The sequence below is a fragment of the Alexandromys fortis genome, unplaced genomic scaffold (assembly GCF_014885135.2).
Source record: "Alexandromys fortis isolate MF-2015 unplaced genomic scaffold, M_Fortis_MF-2015_v1.1 scaffold_21, whole genome shotgun sequence".
NCBI classification, from domain to species: domain Eukaryota; kingdom Metazoa; phylum Chordata; class Mammalia; order Rodentia; family Cricetidae; genus Alexandromys; species Alexandromys fortis.
The window spans coordinates 8667416-8690869 of NW_026067905.1; the positions used below are offsets into that span (position 1 = coordinate 8667416).

At 36.2% G+C, this 23454-nt stretch overlaps 2 protein-coding genes across 2 annotated transcripts in view; one reads left to right on the forward strand and one right to left on the reverse strand.

Moving 5' to 3' along the window:
- The first annotated feature begins 1367 nt into the window (after window positions 1-1367).
- Window positions 1368-23454, forward strand: part of Rabgap1l (RAB GTPase activating protein 1 like) — a 262467-nt gene continuing 240380 nt past the window's right edge. Inside the window, exon 1 of the mRNA XM_050135142.1 lies at window positions 1368-1423. The gene's annotated coding sequence lies outside the window, so the exon portion shown is untranslated. The remainder of the gene's footprint in view (window positions 1424-23454) is intronic.
- LOC126497233 (eukaryotic translation initiation factor 4 gamma 2) lies at window positions 18439-20243 on the reverse strand. Its single transcript, XM_050135136.1, has 3 exons — window positions 19614-20243; window positions 19274-19532; window positions 18439-19165 (listed from the first exon to the last, which is right to left on the reverse strand). Exons 1-3 carry the CDS (start codon window positions 20229-20231, stop codon window positions 18561-18563), a joined length of 1482 nt encoding a protein of 493 aa, XP_049991093.1. The 5' UTR covers window positions 20232-20243; the 3' UTR covers window positions 18439-18560.

Here is a 23454-nt window from a genome sequence, read left to right on the forward strand (position 1 = left end):
CAGGAGAATCCAGTTCAGTTAACCTTGACATCATGAATACCTGTCCTAAATACAACCCAAAAGACCAAACAAAGTTTAAAATGTATACATGACCCAGCTGTTGAACTTTTGGTAATTTATCCTTGAAAACACACACACAGAGAGAGGGAGAGAGAGAGAGAGAGAGAGAGAGAGAGAGAGAGAGAGAGAGAGAGAGAGAGAGACAGAGACAGAGAGAGACAGACAGAGACAGAGACAGAGACAGAGACAGAGAGAGATGCACAGGTACACACGTGTAGGGGGCTGATGAGATGACTTATGGTTAAAAAGAGTTGCATTCTGGAGGACCTGACTGAATTCAGTTCCCAACACTCATCTCTTATGGCTCACAACCAACTGTAACTCCAATTTAAGAGGTTCTACTGCTTTCTTTTGCCCTATGTGGACACCTTCACACATGTGACATAATTTCATAGAAACACACACACAAACAGAAAAAAATAATACATTAGAAATCTTTAAAACAAAGCACACACATTCAAAAGTGTTCTTTATGAAATCAAAAAATAGAGAATGTTAATTGGCTAATAGAGTATATCTGAGAACAGGTATATTTTCTTCTTTTTAAAAATTGATTCTGCAGGGAACCCTGATTGCTCTTTGGGCTGACGAGGGAGGGGGACTTGATTGGGGGAGGGGGAGGGAAAGGGGAGGCGGCGGTGGGGAAGAGACAGAAATCTTTAATACATAAATAAATAAATAAATTTTTTAAAAAATTGATTCTGTCTTGATAAAGAATAGTGTGTAATTCATATCAGTAAGTGAAAAAATCATGCGGTTTGTCTCTGAAAATATACAGATTTCTTCTTTTAGTCTTCTTATATAGACATACACAAACACCTATACATACACAGCCCTGTATATGGACATGTGAAAGGACACAATTGGTGGTGGCACTTAAGTAAGGAATGAAACTGTGTTAGAAGGAAAGAGGGTTTTGTCCTGTTCTGTTTTCATTTTATTTTATGTGGGCACATACGTGTGTGGGTATTGCATGCCATGGCATGCATGTAGAGTTTAGAGTTTAGTTCCCTCCTACTACCATATAGTCCTGGAGACCAAGTTCAGGTCATCAGATTTGGTTACAATAGCCTGTACTTCCTGTCTTTCTCTGATGACTTTTTTTATTTTAGTTTTTTGTTCTTTTGAATGACTAGTTTTTTAGGTAAGCTTTTTATATCCTTTAAATTTTAATGTATATATTATTTTACATAATTGAAAAGAAATTTTTACATGAATAGTCAACTCTGGTTTTTGTTTTCCTGTTTAGGACTCTGCACAGGAGAGTGTAATTACTCGAGATATCCATCGTACATTTCCCGCTCATGATTACTTCAAAGACACTGGAGGAGACGGACAGGAATCTCTCTATAAGATCTGCAAGGTAGGGCTCTGCTCTCATGTTTTCTTATTTGTTGATCAGGGTTTTTTTTTAAGGGACCTATCATAGAGATTGTTATATTTTGTAACTCTCCCGGTGCTTTCTTTGCACTGGGTTCTCTGCTTACCCATATACACCACATCCTTGATGCTGAGCCTGGAAGGTGACCTTCTTGCTTTCTGTTCTGAAAGAGGCACAGCACAATCCCAGTTTGGCTCACCCACTAGCAGGAAAAGAACAGAAGGTTCTTTCAGATGAGATAATGTGAGAATTGCCTCCACTTTTTGATGATAGACAAGCATGAGAAATGGTGTGGGCCGCTTGTTGAGTACTGGCAAATTCCAAAATCTTTTGTGTGGTTTTTACATTTCATTTTGAAATCTTTCATCTTCCTTGTCATTAGTAGACCTAGAAAAAATCTTCATTCAAGTTGAAGATTCTGTCAGAGGAGAAGATCCAGTAACTTACTGATTTCGTAGGTTAAATCGGAAATACAGAGTGAAGCACGGTGGGCCTAAGTTCTGTTTTCACCTGCCGTTCACATAGAGACTGTCAGTGCTGATGATGCAGAGAAAAAAATACGAAGTTTGATGACCAGTTTAGCCTTTCTAAAGGGTAGCAAAGAGCCAGTAGCTACTCTGAAGTATTTACATATCCATTTCATTTGGTAGTTGCTGTTGTTTTTTGTTAGCACTCACAGAAATGTCTGCCTGCATTGAAAACCAAGAATAGTTGTTAAAGTTTGGATATTGAAATAGCAGTAGAGTATCTCTCAACAAAATGCTTCTTGCCTGTGATGCTTTCCCTTTTTCATATTCTGCTTTCCTTCCTTCTCTCTTCCTCCTCCTCCTCTTCCTACTTCTTTTTCTTCCCTCTTTCCTTCCTTCTATCCCTTTTCCTTTTCCTCCCTCCCTCCCTCCCTCCTTCCCTCCCTCCCTCCCTCCGTCCCTCCTTGACTTCTCTTTCTCATTTATCTCCTCTTCTCCATTCCCTTCTCTCGCTCTCTACCTCTCCTGGTCTTGCTATTTCAGAATATTATATACAGATCAGAAAGAGGGCTGTGGATATGCTTCAGTAGTAGAGTGCCTGTCTAGCTCAAACAGGGCTCTGGCATTGACCTTGAGCACCAAATTAAAACAATAAAATAAAGTAAATAAATTAATCTATTTTTACATAAGTCTTTCTTTTTGAAACAGAAATATGTAAATAATTCAATTTTTGTGTAAACTAAGCTCTGCAAAATCTAGTTTGAAAGTCAAATTTTAAAAATTTTAAAATCATCTAGTTTAATAATCATCAAAAGATGATATATTCATTATATACTAATAAAAAGGTAAAAGTAATTATGACAGTTTTTCTTTACACTTGAAAATTCTGTAAGCAAATTAGCTTCTGGTTCATATAAAAAGTGTAGGAAATTATATAAAGGTTTTAAGTTGATTTAGAAGAATCTAGCTTGTGGCATATGGAGTGGCATTTCCCACTCGCACTTAGTATATTTTCAGCCAGTCATTGGCTTTTCCCTTACTTTTTCTCTGCTTATGCTACTTTTTTCATATGAATAAAACATATGGATCTATATTCTTTCAGTTCTATCATACTATTTGGATCCATTGTAGTAAAAATAGTATTTGCTTCATTATATACTATTTAAAAGAGAAATTTCTGAAAAATATTTGAACACAAATACATAGGTTCACTGATGAGCACCTGTAATTTCTTGATATCCTTTGCTGTGTTGTTATGATAAATACTCCTGATCCTCTGTAGAATAGTTGTCAGTGCATTTACATACATATTACCTGATAATCTTAGGCTCTGCGCGTATTTTGCCACATAAATCTAAAATGGTAAAGCTCTTCTGAATCAAAAATGTTACAAAATGTGAATCTAAGATATTTACTGAGGAGTAGCATAAACTATATTAAATTTTTGAATATATGAAAGATAAAATAAAATTCAAGGGATCAAAAAAGTTATTCATGAATTTAATCTTATATACATAAAATAATTTTTCAGTATGTTTTTGGTATAGGTTGACAGAGATATATCTATGAGAAAATATTGTAGAATCTAAACTTTGTTAGAGTTCTACTGCATAGACCACTTAACTTGTGACTGACCTGTGTTTACTTTAATTTGCTGTTGTTTAGTAGTCTGGGCTTATCAGGAAGCCTTAGTTGGTAGTATAGTATAAAATAGTTGTACATGATTGTAGTGTGTATGTGTGTGTGTAGTATTTGCTTAACTGGTGTTGGACTAAATAATTATTTTTAAGCTTCTTTCTCCTTTTTTCTTGCATGTTAAAAAATCATTTATTTACTCTGTGTATGTAGATATGCTGGAGGGTATGTGTGTATATGTGAAGTTCAGGGAATTACTCACAGGAGTCAAATCTCTTTTTCTACCATGTGAGTCCCGGGGATCAAAGATAGGATGTCAGGCTGCTTGGTGGAAGGTACACTAACCTGCCAAACCTGCTTGCTCGCCTTGATTTGCATATTGAATCCAATGGTAGTTACAGTCCTTTCGTTTTGTAACTCTCATTCATATCTGTATAAGCCATTTGTGTAAACTAAAGGCTAGTGGGTGAAACTTTTCTCCTTTCATTTTTTTTATTCCTAGGATAATATTCAGCAATATGCCTTTGAGTCTTCTTTGTGCACATCTTTCTTAGAACTGAGTAAACATTAATGATTCTTTGTTCTTAATAAGTTACTTTTTTACTAATCTGAAATAGAGTAATTCCACTACATCTTCGTAAATCCTTCTTTTTTCTTGTCTTATTCAACTTTTCACCACCTCTAGTTTAGTGAAACATTAAATAGCCATGGTTCAAATCCTTGTATTGTTTCTGACTTTAAAAGAAAGAATGATTTTACATACGAGAATCAGAGTTATAGGCCTTTTACAAAACAGTGCTCCCTTTATAGTTACATGATAGTACTTTCACATTTGCATGGTGTTTGTCCACATATTACCTCATTTCTTTGTGATAATTTCTCATCAGTGGATATTTTCCTCGGGTGTAATATGCTTGGCCTTCAAATTGAGCAGACATTACATGTAGTGTAAACATGTAGTTATTATAAACTTAGGAACCAACTCCAGGTTCAAGAATGTCGTAGTCTGCCTTTGTAGTTGAGAAGTTCTGTGGCCTAATGAACCAAGTACTGGTCTGATTCTTCAGATTGAAGGACACTACTGAACACTTGTTGTTGGTTTTAAGGAACTTGTCAATTCCAGTTTTACCTCTTAAATCTTTTTTCAGAGTAGGAAGAAATTGAAATGGTTCAAAGCTTCATCTGTTGTCATAAATTCGCTTGGAGAGAGTTTATTCGAACTCAGAGATTTCTGAAAATGAAAATGTCCCACCACTGCCCACTTTCTTTTCCATTCAGTATCATATTTCCAGTATGCCCTTGAAGGTATACTGACTGTGCTGTTGATCCAGTAGTTATTTTCCAATTACATATTATGTAAATGTGCTTTAAACTGTGAGACAACTTGGTATCATTTAAGCACCAGGCTTTAAGAATCCTGAGTCGGGTTTTGAGCCTTCCATAAAGCAATGACAGGTCTCAGACTGGAAAAGAACAGGTTAAAATTTTCAGAAAAAAACTCTTGAGTTTTTTCCTCAGTAGAGGTGTGGGGCCTCCCAAAAGACTTTTCTACTTCTGTGATTCTAAATGCTGTTTATATTTTACTCTTTTCAAATATGACTGATAAATACAGAACTTAACAATTAAGTCCTGTGTCAGTCATCTCTCAGTATGTATGCTATTAAGCTTAGTGTCAGGAATTTGCCTTGCTTTCTGTGTGGTGTTTGTGTTTGTACCACTACATGGAGTTTGCATAGATTGACTTTTAGACATACATCTCTTTGTAAGGCCTAAGATCAATCAGTCATAATAATCAGTTAAAAATATTACTTATTCACAACAGTATAGATTAAAGCGACTTTAATTTGTGTATACTGCTTTTTCTAACGTTTTAATGAACAGGAGTGCTTTCTGAAAAAGAGACTACTGCTGTGAATTTAATGAGAAAATTTAATGTATAACAAAGGGATCAATACTCTTGCTTATGTGGGTTATAATTTGGTAATAAAATGTTTTGCAGAAAAACAAATAAATACAACTTCTATTATATTAAGTACTTTAGATATCAGAACACTATTGGATTTCTTTTAAAGGCTAGAGTACTTAAAGTTTTTTATATTAATAATGAAAAATGCAGGTTTGAGAAGACAAACAATACTAATTTATGAATGAATAATAATACTATTAGCATTGTCTTCTAGACTTAGAGAAGATATTTATCGTTGAGAATTCATTACTTTTCATTGAGTAATCATATGAATACTTTTCATTGAGTAATATCGTTGAGAATTCATTACTTTTCATTGAGTAATAATAATAATATCATTATTTTTAATAGAATTTTTGGCTACCTTATTTCTTTTAATCCTGGTTTTAATCCTGGTTCTATTTCTATGGGCCTGGGGTGAGGCAGCACATTGTGGCCAAACATGCTTGGTTGAGCACAGCAGCTTGCTTTGTTGTAGATTGGATGGCAAGAAGACAGGTAGCAAGTGGTCAGAACAAAATATAGAATGAGGGCAATGATCTACTTTTGTAATGCTTTACATACTAGGGTTTTCATTGCTACCAACTGTGATCTACTTTTGTAATGCTGTACATACTAGGGTTTTCATTGCTACCAACTGAGAAGTAAGTATTAAATATGTAAGTCTGTGGGGGAACATTCAAACCGCAGTACCACATTTGTCTTAGCAACCCCTAAGAGTCTCATTCTTGAGCTAACCAGATTCAAAGACATAAGAGCCCTTTGGTTTGGAGGGAGGTGCTCTTGAATCAAAATATACCCAAAGAATTTATTTCAGAATATTTTATTGCAGTTGGGTTCACAGCTTGTATCCAAGCTAGATTCAACCATATATCCTCAATAAGCAAATAATGAGTCAAATTTATAGTGGCACGTAGAAAAAGGAGATTTGTTAAATGTGGCTACGTTGGAAAGAGGTACAAAGAGATCCAGTGATCCTTCTAAGTCTGTCTTGATGTGAAACTTAAGTGAAATTTAAGTAGAAGATCAAGGATGTGAAGGGTGTGGACATCTAATTAGTTCTGGCTGAGGTGTTGTCTTACCACTGACCAAAATATCCTTGTCTGGGATTTAGTTTCATCATATAAGGTATCTGACGAGTCGTTAGGACTATGTGAAGTCTCTTTCTAGGACACTAGTTCCTCTTCCAAAAGACTGGAACCTTTTCCTTCTCCTAGTATGAGATTCTTGAGGAAATTTCCATGTGTGGGGTGGAAGGCATTGTTTCTGTAGTCTGATTGAGAAACAGATGTCTCCTTAGAGTATCTGTGTTTCTGCCAGGTGGGTTATAAATGGTACCTTGGAGGATTCAGGAACCCCTTGAACAATTAAGCAGACATTTAAATTCTGTGCAGATCACCTCTCTTCCTCTTGAGTCCTGGTGAATATCTTTGAGTTAGGACATAATTTCTAAGATAGATCTAAATATTGGCTGCTGAGGAGTCCTTTGAACCCCTGGGCCTGCTTGCTTTGTTGACACATCCTTTAAAGCACTTTATTACATGTTTTCAGTAAATTTTAAGGAAGATACTGTATTCTCAAAGAAAATTAACTTTCCTAAGGAAAATGAATTATTTCAAATCTTCTTAATGTTGAGCAACACAAACACACTAGAAATTCGTGAAACCTTGTGGTTTAGAAAGCACTTCTGAACTCTTCTTATTTGACAGCTGTTGTTATTATAGGGAAAACAGAATTTCCTACATTTCACAAATGATATTCAGAGAGTTAAATGAGTCCGAAAATTATATAGTCACTACATGGCCAAGAGTGACATTAACTCAGTTTAAAATTCTGTAGTATTATTTGATTATATATGTTTAATGAAAAATACTTATGAAATAACTCCCACATGTTAGGGACTATGCCAGGCGCATTTATAAACACCATGTTATGCATGTCATCCTGATATAAGGTTAACTAATCCTCAGGAAGTCTGTGTCTTGGCTCTTGTCACCCAGACAGGACATTAGATATCTAGGCTGTTCTAGCTGACTCTAAAATCCATGTTATTTATAATCCTGAGTGTTTTCTTAGTTTTGTAGGTACAGTATTTAAACAAGTGAATCTTAGCATCATCGTCATAAATGAAAGTTGGAAGACTGTAAAATAATACTAAAGTACAAAGAAAAAGTAACCTAGTTGTCTCTGTACCTGCAAATGTGTTACTGGAAGACAGTACAGACAAGATTTGTGCATATTGTGTTCACCACTGTACTTGAAGTTACTCAGTCTTCTACACAAGGTAATGTTTTAGGCATTTTTTGTTGTTGTATGACAGCCAAAACATCATTACACCCAGGAATTGTGTAAAAACATCACACAGAAGAATGCATTTACCTTCAATGACTTCAAGCAGAATTTTATAATCCAAACTCGTATAAAAAATACTTTAGTATTGTGTACAAGTTTCACCCCTTTTACAAATGATTGTTGGAAGTACTCGTGGGGGATTGGCACCATATCAATATCATCTTTGGTTCTTAGAGCCTTTAAAGGTTTTAGTAAGACCAGTGATATCTAATAACGATAAAAAAGAAATATGTGGTGCTCACACTCTTTGTCCTATATTAGAGTCAATTTTAAGAATGTGGGACCTTTATTTTTAAGTGAAACTTTCAGGTTTATAAAGAATAATTTCTCTATGATTATTCTATGTTTAACCATCATCATTAGAGAAACATTTATTAAGCTATAATAAGATATATAACATAATAAAATTACATTATAAAATGCACATATAATAAAATGCACAAATATTTTGGTTACATAACTCAGTGAACGTTTATTAAGTCTAAACACCTTGAGATAAAAGATAGGGAACTTTACCAGCCAGCACCCGAGAAACCTCTTGTCTAACTCCTTTGATCAATGTCTCCCCGAAAGGTAACCAATATTCTGGACTTTAAAGAATTACTCAAACAACATGAACTTAGATAGTAGTAGTTTGTTACGCTTATCATTGTTTAATGTGTTAACTGTATGAATGTACCATACTATATTATCTATTTTATTATTGGTAGACATTTGATTTGCTTTCAGTTTCTAGATATTATTAATAATGTTACTGCATACACGTGTATCACAGATGCTTTGATGTGCACACATGCACACATTTTTGTTAACTATATACCAGGGAGGAAATGTCTGAGTCAAAGAGTTTTCATCTTTTTAAGTTAACTTCATACTCCTGAACATATTTTCAAAGGATTTCTATTTAATTTCAAATTGGAGCTATATTTATGTCTAGCATATGTCTATACTATATCTATATTTAGCCCCTATCTATACTTTCTAATTACTGTATGGTTTAACAACAGTTGATAAATTCTGAACTTAAAGCATTTTTGTGGTAGTGTTGTAGTATCTCATTTCTGTAACTAACTGAATATAAGCATCTTTACACATGCTACTTTCCATTAGGATATCTTTTATCACAACAAAACATTCTGTTTTTTATTTGTTCAACAGTTGAGTTTTCGTTTATAATTTTGTAAGTGTTTTATATGCTCTGGTTTTGGATTTTTAATAATATATATGTTATTAAGTTTTTTGTGTAACTTATTGTTTTGCTATTTTAATGGAATTTTTATTAACAGATATCACTTTTAAGGTGGTCTAATTTATTATCTTTTATGTTTAGTAATTTTGTCTTTTGTTTTTAAGAAATTATAGATAGCTGGGCGGTGGTGGCACATGCCTTTAATCCTAGCACTCGGGAGGCAGAGGCAGGCGGATCTCTGGGAGTTCGAGGCCAGCCTGGTCTACAAGAGCTAGTTCCAGGACAGGCACCAAAGCTACAGAGAAACCCTGCCTCGAAAAACAAAACAAAACAAACAAACAAAAAAAACAACGACAACAAAAAAAGAAATTATAGATATATGTGTGTATATTATATTACACATTATATAATATAACTTGATTTGAAATTTCTGGTTATAGACTCTCACTGAAGAGAAGTCAAGCCAGGAATTCAAGCAGCTAGTGATAGCACAACCACAATCAAAAGCAGAGGGCAGTACATGCATACAGGCCTACTTACTTGATTCCCTTCTCTCAGCTAGATTTTACCTCTTATACTGCTCATGAACCCCCTTGTTGTTTTCAAGGCAGGCTGTCACTATGAAATCCTGATTTTCCTGGAACTCATTTTATAGATCAGGCTGCCCTCAAACTCACGAGGTCTGCTTGTCTCTGCCTCCTAAGTTCTGGAATGAAAGGTGTAAGTCAATACACCTGGCTGTAAAATACATATTGTATGAACAATATGTAAAAACAAAAAAAATGACTTAGAGTTCTGAAAAGATACTGTAGAAATCTTATGCATTTACTTCTTACATTAAAGAGTGTGATCACCTACAGTTTACTTCTAAAGTAGGTGCAGGTTAATTACTCTCCATTCGTATTCCTAGGGGATCCAGCATTCTCATTAAAGAGCCATATTTTCCTGACTGAACTACTGCATCAAGTTTGGGTTCTGTGTATGTGCACATGCCTCTGGATCATTGTGGGCCACTGATCTCTGAATAAGTCTTTGTAACCAGTACTTCATAATTACTATGGTTTTAGTTCCTCTACTAGGAAGTTAATTACCTGATTGTATTAAATCTTTCATTTTACTCTGCTTCACAGTTGATTCTGCTATCTTATTCCTTTGTAGTTCCATGTATTATAATCAATTTATCAGTTTTGAAAACAAACAAACATCATCCAAGATTTTAACTGGGTTCTTGGGACCGTGTTGATTCAATAATATATCTTTTAAATATGCGTGTGCTTTACAAAGAACCAACCATGAGTTGGTAGGTTTTATACATTATGTATGTTACTTGTTTTTAACTTTATCAATATATGAATGCTGTTTTTTATTTTTAAGTTCAATTTGCATTATTAAAAACATTTTTCAGAGTGATATTTATACCAATAATATTTGTGCATTTCTTACATCTTGTTATTAATCTCAAAGCCTACAGATTATTCCTAAATACTTTGGTTTAATTAGGGTTTTTATTGCTGCAATGAAATACCATGGCCAAAGCAATTTGAGGGGAAAATGGTTGATTTGGCTTAAGCTTCCACAGTTCACCTTCAAAGGAACTCAAGCAGGGCAGGAATCTGGAGGCAGGAGCTGATGCAGAGGCCACAGGGAACTGCTACTTCCTGGCATGCTCATCATGGCCTTTTTAGACTGCTTTCTTTTGGATACCAGGACTGCCAGCTCAGGGGTCGTCCCCACCCACAATGGGCTGAGCCTTCCCTTTTCATAAGAAAATGTCTTACAGCCAGATCTTATGGAGTCATGTTCTCAATTGAGGCTTCCTCCTTTCCATTGATTTTAGCTGTGTCAAGTTGAAATAAAGCTAGCCAGCACATTTGTTAAATGCATCTTTACAAAGCATATCCTATTTTCTTGAGCAAATCTGTAATTTTTACAGCCATCTCATTTAAGTATATAACTTTTTGACAGATATCTACATCTGCACAATCACAATATTCTACCATGTCCACATTCCAAGCGTTCATGTCATACCAAAGAACTCTTTCTTAACCCATGCCTAACCCCATATAATTTTCTCTGTATCTATATAAGCCTTTTGTATAGAATTTAATATGAATACACTGTTTGGTATATACTATGATACTTTTTCTTATTTTCATGTAAGATGATTCTCGGATTTGTCTGTGTGCTGAATTTCAGTAGCGATTGATTTTTTTTTGTATTTTATAGTAATCATCAATTTTGATACATAATATATGTTAAAGTACTTTAAAGTTCTACTCTGATGACATGCAATACTTGATAATTTATAATTTTGTCTATTCTTTTGATTTTATTTTTTTTAATGTTCCTTCTTTATCATTTTAAATAGACTGGTAGATCTATGGATAAAAAGTAATGGTCTGGATGATGCTATTTTTCTCCATAGTAAATTTTAAATTTTGATAAGAATTTAGAAGTATTTGGTTTGCTTTGATCTTTTTTAGTTTTTTTATTTTCTGAGGGCTTCATATAGGACTTTAATATGTTTATCATGTACTCTACTACTGAGTTATACTCTAGCCCTGATGATTTGACTAATTTTAGACTGTTGTTTCTTGTATGGAAAATTACAGTCTTTCAAAATATCACCTAAAACCGTGAGTTGCTTCTTGAAACTTTGCTATGCAAATAGTGGGAGACAATGAAGTCTTTGTTATTTCTCAGCATTCTTGTTGTATGGTTTTCTCAACAGTTTTCATTCTTCATGATATATTTATCATTAGTGAAGAAGTGTGAGTGATCGGTATTTTTACACATAATTGGTTAATAGTTTCACATTTTCTAAAGAAGAGAATTTGTACTGATCCCCTTGTCTGTGGTAGAATAGAGGAGGTACCAGGTTTGCATCTTGATATATCTCATGATTATGAGTTTTAATTTTAACACTCTGAATCATTTTGCAGTATCTGTTCTTGAAGCAGTCTCTAATTCTGCTTCATTACCAAGTACAGTTTTTTTTTAATTTTTATAATTTTTTTACATTTCCTTTTACATTCCAACCACAGTTCTCCCCTCCTCCATCACCCCCTCCCCCCAGCCTACTGTCCATTCACTCCTCCCAAAGATTAAGGGAGTCAGCAAAGTCTGACAATTAAGTTGGGGCAGGTCCAAGTCCCTCCCCGCTGAATTAAAGCTGAGCATGGCATCCCACCATAGGGAATGGGCTCTAATAAGCTAGCTCATGCACCAGGGATAGATCCTGGCCCTACTGCCAGGGGCTTCTCAGATAATCCAAGATTTCACCACTGTCTCTCATATATGGAGGGCCTAGTTAGTTCCAAGGAAGCTCCATAGCTGTTGGTTTAGAGTCCATGAGTTTCCATGAGCTTGGTGCAGCTGTCTCTGTAGATTTCTCCATCATGATCTAAACCTCTCTTGCTCATATATCCCTCCTCCCTCTCTTCTATTGGATGCCCAGAGCTCGGCCTGGTGCTTTATGGTGGATCGCTGCTCCTGGTTCCATCAGTTACTGGATGAAGACTCTGATGATAGTTGGGGTATTCACCAATCTGATTACAGGGGAAGGCCAGTTTAGGCACCCTCTCCACTATTGCTAGGAGTCTTAGCTGGGGTCATCTTTGTGGATTCTTGGGAATTTCCCTAGCACCAGTTTTCTCCCTTAACCGCATAGTAACTCTATCAAGATCTCTCTTTCATTGCTTTCCCACTCTGTCCCTTTCCCCCCTCGACCATTCTGTTCCCTCATGTTCTCATTTCCCATTCCTTTCCCTTTACTGTCTCCCCTTCTTCCCCTGCCCTCCTCCTGTGCTTTATATCTAACATCCACTTGTGAGTGGGTACCTTACTTAGTATGTTTATTTTCTAGTTCCATCATTTCATGATGTCATTGCTTTTTTTTTATTGAGAATAAGAAAAAAAAGTTTTCGCCTCCTCCCAGCCTCCCATTTCCCTCCCCCTCCCCCCACTCCTCTCCCCCTCCCCCCACTCCTCTCCCCCTCCCTCTCCAATCCAAAGAGCAGTCAAGGTTCCCTGCCCTGTGGAAAGTCCAAGGTCCTCCCCCCTCCGTCCATGTCTAGGAAGGTGAACATCCAAACTGGCTAGGCTCCCACCAAGCCAGAACATGAAGTAGGATCAAAACCCCATGCCATTGACCTTGGCTTCTCATCAGACCTCATTGTTCGCCATGATCAGAGAGTCCGGTTTTATACCATGCTATTTCAGTAACAGTCCAGCTGGCCTTGGTGAGCTCCCAATAGATCAGCCCCACTGTCTCAGTGGGTGGGTGCACCCCCCGTCGTCCTGACATCCTTGCTCGTCATTGCTTTTAAAGCTGAGTAATACTTGATTATGTGAATGTACCATATTTTCTTTATCCATTCTTCAGTTGAGGGGCATCTAGGTTGTTTCCAGGTTCTGGCTATTACGAATAATGTTGCTATGAACATTATTGTTGAGCCAGTGTTCTTATGGTATGATCCTTTGAGTATCCTTTGAGTATCCTTTGAGTATGTGCCCAAAAGTAGTATTGCTGGGTCTTGGGGTAGATTGAATCCCAATTATCTGAGAAATTGCCATATCAATGTCCAAAGTGGCTGTAGAAGTTTGAACTCCCACCAGCAGTGGAGGAATATTCCCGATTCTATATCCTCTCCAACATTAGTTGTCCTCAGTATTTTTTATCTCAGCCATTATGATAGGTGTGTAAGATGGTATCTCAGAGTCACTTTGATCTTTACCAAGCCCACATCTGATGTAGGGCTGATCTCTAAAACATATAAAGAACTCAAAAAACTTTATATCAAAATATAAAATAATCCAGCTAAAAAATGGGCTACAGTGCTAAGCAGAGAATTCTCAGCAGAAGAATCTCAAATCGCCCAAAGACATTTAAGGAATTGCTCAATATCCTTAATCATCAGGGAAATGCAAATCAAAATAATAATTTTTTAATATTTATTTTGTTTTTATTTATTTTATATATCTGTTACATATATACACAATTATGAGTGGATATGCTTAGAAGCCAGATGAGGGCATTGGATCTTCTTGGAGATGAAGTTACAGGTATTTGTGAGTTTCCTGACTCACAAAATAATTACAAAAATTTGACTTGGGTCTTCTAGAAAAGTAGCAAGCAATAATAACCATTGAGATATCTCTTTAGCAACAATTTTAAATAGCTATCATTACTTACAGTCTCTGTCTCTCTTTCTCCCCTACCCCTATCCCCACTTTTTGATATGTCCTTGTTAGTGTTTTGTCAATACAAGGTAGAAGCAAATGGAAAGAGGAACCTCAAATAAGAAAATGCCTCCATCAGCATCCTGCTGACAAATCTTTGGGGTCATTTTCTCGATTGTTAATTGATGGAGAAGGGCAAGCCTTGCAAGGGCAATGCTGTCCCTGGAATTTTGGTCTTAGATGGTGTAAGGAAACAAGCCAAGCAAGCCATGAGGAGCCAGTCAATAAGAAGCTTTCCTTAGTGGCCTCTGCTTTGGATCCTGCCTTGAGGTTCCTGTTCTGACTTCCCCTGATGAAGGACTGTAAGCTGTAAGGTGAACTAAACCCCTTTCTCTCCAAGTTGCTTCTGGTCATAGTGTTTATCAAAGCTATAGAAACCAAACTAGGACAGCATATAAATAATACAAGGACCATAAATTGGGAATATCTCTGTGTTTTCACTTATGCATGAAAGAGAGAAAGAATATGTATTTGTGTATATATGTGTGATTTTGAGGGTTAACTTCTCAGATAAAAACTATTTGTTGGGGCTGGAGAGATGGCTCAGTGGTTAAGAGCATTGCATGCTCTTCCAAAAAGGTCCTGAGTTCAATTCCCGGCAACCTTATGGTGGCTCACAACCATCTGTAATGAGGTCTGGTGCCCTCTTCTGGCCTGCAGACATATACACAGACAGAATATTGTATAAATAAATAAATAAATAAATAAATAAATAAATAAATATAAAAAAACCTATTTGTTGTATCTGTTAATATCACTATAGAGCTACTACACTGTTAATAACACTGTACACTTACTGTGAGTAGAAATTCAACTTAGAAGATGTGATTTTACTTTAAATACAAATTTTGTTTTGAGATCTAACAAGAAAAAGGTCAGCTTAGTGAAACTGGAGTCCTAGAAAGAAAATGAGTGATTTGTAATGTTCTCAAGAGTGCCTGAAGACATTTGAGATGTTTTTTTTTTTTTCATGTGCATGGTATCAGAAGAGCTTTTCTTGAAATAGCGTTGTTTCTGTGCAGCCAAACTCTTTCATCCGAATAGCCTGTTGAACCATCATCACCTTACTATTTTATGTGGATATTTGTGTGTGTAGTTGTGTGTACACATTGTGCACATGGACATCTGGTGTCATACTCAGGAATGCTATCCACCTTCTTCAAAACAGAGTCTCTCATTGGAGGTCATCAGTTAAGCTAGATTGGTTGCCAGCAGACCCCAGGGATTCCTGTGTCTGCCTCCTTTGGGATTACAAGCATGTACTACCATGCCTGAGATTTTTGAATGGACTCTAGGGAGCTCAACTCAAGTTCTTGTGTTACAAAGGCAAGTACTTTAATAACTGAGCCATCCTCCCAGGTCTACAATAAAATTAATTTAAATTTTTTTTCAGTGAAGCCAGGTATAGTAATATACGCCTATAATCCTTTCCTTTGGAAGGCTGAGGTAGGAGGATTGAGTTAAATCACAGTCTGTTCTACATAATGAATTCTACTTCACACCTGCTAAATGCCATGGCACTCTCTCAAAATACAAAAACTAAAACAAAACAAAGCATTACTCTTTGGATTTATTGTAGATGATAATTTGAATAGTCTTTCTCCATTGTTTCCTATTTTTGCACCAAAATGTTATCTACGATGTTCTATTTTGTGTTTAGTCACTAAGTAATAATCACCTCCTATCAATAAAGTTAACTTTACATATTTGAGGCTATAAAACAGATTGTACATTTCATATCCTGTGAGAAACCTGTCAAGTAAGACAGGATTCAGTGTTTAAGAAATATATTAGGGAATGGTGTGGAGCATACTAGAAGAGACATTAGGCAAAGAAGAGACAATGTAATACTATGGTATAGAAGAGAGGTTAGATGAAATCTCTGTTTACTGTGTACTTAAAGAAGAGAAGATCAAATGGAGACCTCGGCTGAAGTTAACCTCCATCATATTTCCTCCAGCACCTTTCTAGCATGTGACCTTGCAATGAACACAAACTCCTAAAAGGGTTCCTTGTTTCTACCAACGCATTCCTCTGCAAAGTACTTCATATTCCCAAAGTCTTGTAGGCCATAGCTTTCCTGCATTTATAGAGCTCCTGAATGGTGTTCTCCTGCAGTATATACTTTACAAAGTCTTGAGTTTGAGAACAGAAACTGAATGCAATGAACGATTTCGCATAATCATGTAACAGTTTACTCTTGTGGGTACATTTAAAAGGATGTGATAACCAAGATTTTTGTTTGTTTGTTTTTACATTTACTGTTAAAGGAATCAGCATAGTTCTAAATTATTGCCAAGGGCTTCCTATGAAATCTATATAAAAAGAAGTCTACATCTAGGAATTATGCCAGCTATGTTAGATAAGAAAGTGGCTTGGTAAGTGAACATCTGTGAGTACATCTAGCCTCGTTCAGAGTATTTCATGTCTATTTTTAGAGTTCATGTTCATACTCTTCTTGTTACCAGCATATAGGACAAATGACATTTGATAAATAAAATACTGTGGAATTAGTGTATACATGTACATATAGTTACTTATACATGTACATATATTACATAGTCTCAAACTTACAGGAAAGTTGCATGGTTAGAATTTTGTTTAACTGAAGTATTTTTATTGTAATTTGCTGGCACGATACCTCATTGCCCCCCCCAACTGTAAGATACTTTTCTTACAAGCATGGACATTGTCCCACATGATCATAACTCAGCTCCTAATCAGTCACATAGCACTGAGGCACTGAAGCTACAAAGCAGCAGACATCACCCATGTTTCACTGATGGTCAGGTTAGTGGATGTCCTTTTTAGAAAAGGGGTCAGCTTCAAATCATGTTTTATTTAATTATCATTATTTAATTAATGACTTCTGGATTTCATCAGGTCTGGAATATTTTCTTACTGTTTCCTTCATTTTCTTGGTCTTAAAGTTTTTAAGGATTATCCGCCAGTCATTTTTTTAGATTGCTGAGTTCAGTCTTATCTAATGGTTAGATTTGAATTATGCATCTTTTACAAGAATCATACAGAAGAGATAGACTGTACCTATTTCTTCCTCTTAGTTCCTATACAGTTTTACTTTTCTCATTCTTGGTTACCTTCACTTTGATTATATAAGTAAGTTTTTTCTACCAGGAATATTCATTATTATATTTATTCATATTCCTTTTAGTTATTCCTTATAGCTAGTAGGAGGAAGAGACCTGGTCAGTCGTCTTCATCAACTTAGATCATGAAACCCCAATATGGACAAGTTCAACAGAACCATCATATATAGGCTACCCACGCATGCTTCAGCATCGCCAGGGCATAATTTTCAAAATTCATTATAGATAGTAGATATTTCATGGAGATAATTTGTAACTAAATAAGTTTGCCATTTTGAATCAGATTTTTGATATATTCATTCATTTATTCATTGTCATATCCATGTTTGCTCAATGATTGCTTTTTTCAAGATAATATTTTTGTTAATTATTTGATAATTTCATACATGCATGCAGAGTGTTTTTTTTTTTCAAGTATCACAATGTTTATTGATAGATACAAGTATATAAAATCAGGGCATGAACATGACTTGATAAATTAAGTAGACTTAATTTCAATACTATAATAAGAGGGACCAATTCAAATTCTCACCATTTGTTTCACACCCACAAAAACCACTTCAAGGGCATTAAAGATCTCTCAAAACTGATCAGTTTTGTGCAAGTAAACCATGTTTCTTTTAAAAAGACTTGTGCACTTGCCCAGGCTCAAGGATATTAAAATCTAGCACATAAAGCCCATTACTAGAGGTAGAAATACAGGCAATATACTATTACGGCAACAACCATCAATTACAGTTAATTTTTCTGTAACAACCAAATGGATAATCAAATATTGCAACAACTCAAGTATTACTGAGCAAAGTGCATCTCTACAGTATTCAGTGTTGCTATTCAGTTTTCTAACTTAAAAACAGCCTATGGTAACTGGCAGCAAAGAAGATCTTTGCAATAGACTGCCTCTGCTTGAGAACTTAGGATGTAATTATTGCATGCTGCTAATATTCTATCTAAACATTAAGGATACTCCTAAAGTATTTGATGGTAGACTATGATTAAGACATCACACTACAAAAACCTTATGCAGAAGGAAACCTTACTGACGTGCTTCTGCTTTAAATATTGTGAAAAACGTTACAGCGGAATGAATTTTCGCAGTGGTTAGGTCAAATGCAGTTACATCATAGTATGCTTTGCACAATTTAAGGCTTTGGCTGGTTCTTTAGTCAGCTTCTTCCTCTGATTCTTCTTCTTCAGCAGTTTCTAGCCAGGTTAGCCACTGATTTACCTGGAACAAAGCCTTGCCTTTTCCTGGAAACTCTTGAGTTATGTCTTCCTTCCAAGCCACGAAAGCTTCCTCCTCAATAATTTCCATGTCATAGAAATGAACAAAAAATCGAAGTAACATGCCTTTGGGGAAGCTGCTGTTATAACAGTGCACCTGCAGAGCATACAGGGCACTGACCTGTAGATCCACATGGTCATGAAGGAATTTCTGCATCACTGGCTTGAAAGAGAGCAGCAGCTGTTTCTCCTGCTCTAACTGTTCTTTGGAAGGAGCAGAGGAAGAATCTGTTTCATCACTAGGTGGGCTTACTTCACTAGAAATGTACTGTAAGAAGCTGGTCATTAAGATGTTCACAAATCCTTTATCTACATGAAGTTTGGGAGAGATGTTATCTTTAATCCATTTATATATAGTTTGAGGGGATGGATCCAGCTTAATTTGCTTCAGTAGTTCCTTCTCCAATTTAAGGAGCGGGAATAAGAAACTCAATCCCTTTCCTTCCAGAATCTCCAACATTCGATCTTTATTCTGATCAATTTCTGCAAAGACATTTCTCATTTTACCAGGGTTACCTATCTAGACCATTTTACAAACACTTTCCCAGCACACAAAATCACTTATTGTTAATTAACTCAGTCAGCTCTTACCTGGCAGCATTTTCTGCATATTGACCTTGCTTTGTTGAAAAAGTTCAGTTAGCCATTCTCGATCTTGTAATTTAGCTAATTGTTGAAGACAAAGTAAGAAGAGAGGGAAGTGGGTGCCACTCTCCAGTGGTTGAGCTAGTTCTGAAATGCTCACCAACTCTGAAATTATAGCACGAGCTGCAAACTGTGCCAAATAAGATTTCACCAAGGGGATGTCAACCTCTAGTTTGGGGCACTGCTCCAATACGTTCAGGAAAGCCTTGGGAAGAATATTCAAAACAGTTATTAGCTTCCAACCACAACTGGAAAGAGCTATCACACAATCAGTACAATGTTCTACCTGCATGAAGTTGTCACTTGTGGCTATTCCTTCCTGTTTGAGTAAACTGATCAAAGAGCTCGCTTTTTCTTTATCTTCATCACTTCTATCTAGTGACAGGATGATCACTTTGCTTAACATCTCAGGAAGAAAGTGTTTCGGGGCTCTCATTTCTCTCATGCCATTGACGGCCTCATTTGCATTTCCACTATTCAGATATTCAGTCACAACGGCTTCAGTCTGTTTAAGTAGTTCTTCCTTTGATGGTGGTGGCTTTTTGCTAGTCTTGGCAGGCTTTTCCTGGATAAGTGGTGGATTAGTTTTGAGACCAAGTTGTGGTGTCTGTCCCAGAGGTGGTGTTTGAGTGCGTGGTGGCTGTGCACTGGGAGGAATCATAGTTATCTGGGGCTGAAGCTTTGGCACCTGGTTTTTATTCATTAGGAACGACTGAGCAGGCCTCAAACTAATCTCATCTGCATTAAGCTGTCCTTTCTTAGAAAACCGAGGTGGCATATCCTTCGACTGTCCTTGCAGCTGGGATAAGAGTCCCTGACTCTGGTTATGGTAGAGCTGGCTTAGCCCCTGGCTTTTCATAAATTTGCCCCCCATCTCTCCAAACTGTGATTGCGTGGGAGGCATGATGTGTCCCCCATGGCATGCAGAGTGTTTTATCTGTATCCACTCTCTTCTCCTCTCCCTAATTTCTAAGATCCACCTCTAATTCCACCCTTCCTAATTTTGTGACTCCCCCTTTAAAATAACCCACTAGGTTCAATTTACTGGGATCCTTTTTTTATTCCTCCTATCATATATTATTTTCTTTCATTACTGTTACTAATTTTGTGCTTAAATTGTCCCCAAATTGGCAGTGGGATACCTTCAAACTGACTTTTATATCCTTCTGGCAAATTATCTAACTTTGTACACATGGCCTTTTGTTTTGGCTCAAAAATATGTCCCAGGCTTATTTTGTATTTCTTTGCTTAGCTTAAGCTTATCAATTTCTACAAAAGACTGTTATTTTACTCAAAATTGTAAGAAACCAAGATCTGGATGTGAATAGTGATGGCTGTTTTGGGGTGTCATTGCTTGAAAAAGATGATATGATATATGTATGTACACTTATATGTACATGTGTATTTGTAAGCATGCCTTTTCACCTATACTTTTATTATTGATAAAGCTTATATAACGTAAAATTCAGTACAATTCGGTGGATTTCAGTACTATCTTCACTATTTAATTTGGAGCAATTTCATCCGTTCAAAATGAAAGCCTGTGCTCATTAGAAACCACTTCCCATTGCCTCTGGCGGTCTTTATTCTGTGTCTCTGCTCATGCACTTCATGTTGTTGTTTGTAATAGTTTGTTTGTCTGGTAGCTTTGATGAACTAATCCCATAAGTCACTGAAATCTCTCCTTGGTACCTGATTGATGATTGAATTAAAAGTTTCTCCAATTCTTGGACCTAGTAATTCTGCCATTCTTTGCCAAGGGGCAGGTCAGGTGTATTTCAGATTATTTTTCCTTTACTAGACTCACCAGTGGTGGACACTGTCATTCCTTACTTCCTGTTTATGTAGAGTTTCATGATATTCCATAAACAAGCATTTTGGAGCCTTCTCTGGTCTTTCCTGGGCAGGCAGAAAAACTTCAGTTTGTGTAGTACGCTAAAGGAGTTAGTGCTCTGAGGTTTCCTAGGCTTTGTGGATCTCTCATTCACCAGACTTCCCATTAATAAGGACTTTGGGATTAGTATACACTCTGTCTTGTTTTATCCTTTACCCTCGATAGGCTTAAAGCTAAATAACAGCCTAGATGTGTTTTCAACAAATGCTTAATGGAAAAGGCCTTTTACACTAGGTATCCTTGTAGGTAGAGTTGGGAATCAGCAAAGGAATCTGATTCTCTCTAATGAGGCTCTGCAGGAGCTTTAACCTGGCTTTGTCCCCTAGATTGCAGCCAGGTTAGTTGTCCTGCACATGTAGGCTGTTGATTTCAGGTTTATTGAAGGGCTGAGGGATGAGACTTTCCAGGCAACGCAAAATCCAATGGCTTTGCTGGAATAATTTTTTCCCTTTGCTTACGTTTTAGAGTTCTGAAAATGATGATTAGACAATTTTCTCCTGCTTAGGAAGAGCAAATGTTTGAGGTTCCTTGTTTTGCCTTTTTAGAAACTGCCATGGCTTTTTTTTCTTTCTGTATCTACTGTGTGAGCTGCAAAGTTACAGATTTATAGCAATATTTTAGATTCTATCTCCCAAGAATAGAATCTTGATTGTAGTGTTCTTTCTTTCTACACAACAGGCTACACACACTACCTTTCCCAGTGGCACATTTTCAGTCCATCTAGAAATCTTAATCTCTTACCAGCTAATTTCTCACCAGCTCCACTCTTGTTATCCTGGTTTAAATTAACACTATCTCTTCCCTGATCGTCCTGCTTGCAGTAGCTTTTTATTTTATACAGCATAAAATCAAAAGACCTTACAGAGGTTTACCACGCAGTAAAGGGCTTATCTGAGGGCTGAATATTCTCGCTGCCATTTTGGCTTGACCACATGTACAGACAAGCTCATAGTCAGAACCCTTGTGTTAAACTGATTTTTCTTTTACCAAGAAGTCTACCCAGCAGATTTACACAGCTTACTTTTCAGCCTTCCTTCAAGGGTTCCCCACCCCTTGGGAAGTATGGCCTGTATTAACCACTATTAAAAATTAAGTCTCTTCTGTGTCTCCTTAATAATGCCAGAAGCTACACCCATGAAGTCTCATCAACACAACTGCCTAAACATTAGCTGGACAAGGACAACAGCAGTAAACATGCCAGAGTGGGCAGGGGAAATACCATAAGCTCTCAACCCTACACAAAGAACTAAGGAAGCTGAGCGTGACAAATCACTATTCCCGGAAATAGCCTACAACTTGGTTATCTAATACCAGATGGTCAGCCTTGAAAACATGTAGCTACAAATAGTATTCTATAGACTGATTAGGTTATAATGAGGAATATGTATGTATATACATATGCATATATTCATGTAACAACAGTTAGTGAAAATAGATCATCGATTTAAAGAGATAAAGGAGAAATGTGGGAGAATTTGAAGGAGGAAAAGGAAGAGCAAATGATGTAGTCATAATCTCTAAAATAAAAGAAAAACATTTGAAAATATAAAACTCCTTTTAGTCCATTTCTCTTTCATTTTTCACTATTATTCCTACTGTTTCAAACATACTATATAAATTAAAACCTGAGATGCTTAACATTCAGAGATACTAAAGAAAACTTCTAAGTAGAATTTGGATCCAGAGCCTTGGAATATAATACTAGTAAACTGTTGTCCCAGGTACTAGAGCGATGGAGGCTACTTTGAGGTTGTCATAACTGTATTGTTTTTATGGAAAAACACATGGTGATTTTCAAAGAAAATAGTGATAAATGAACTTCAATAAAATTATTCATAATTATGGACTAATTGTTCTAAATATTGAATGGATATGAAAATATAATTGTTAATGAGTCTAAAAGATTGGATGGGGGAAACAGTACAAGGGATATTTGGTACTGAAAATTTTTAATTAGAATATTCATCTTGAAGCAAATTCCAAGTGTAACACTATGGGAATAGACCTATGCTGATGTTGTACATGAGTTTTCCAGTGTTTACCAATTTTATAAAACTAATAATTCATGATTATAATCATTACCAATTTTGCTTTTATGCCTCTGGTCTACAAGAGCTAGTTCCAGGACAGGCTCTTGTCCCCACAATCTCCCGAGTATAAGTTGTCATCATTGTTTTTGATCTTGGCCATTCTTTTTTTTTTTTTTTTTTAGTTTTATTTTTTTTTATTTTTA

Excerpts from the sequence above, each read along its gene's own strand:
- LOC126497233 (XM_050135136.1), bottom strand. The coding sequence starts at position 20,231 with ATGCCTCCCACGCAATCACAGTTTGGAGAGATGGGGGGCAAATTTATG. Across the intron at positions 19,533-19,613 it reads CAAGTGACAACTTCATGCAG|GCTTTCCTGAACGTATTGGA; the intron begins GTAGAACATTGT and ends ATTCTTCCCAAG. Across the intron at positions 19,166-19,273 it reads TATGCAGAAAATGCTGCCAG|AAATTGATCAGAATAAAGAT; the intron begins GTAAGAGCTGAC and ends ATGTCTTTGCAG.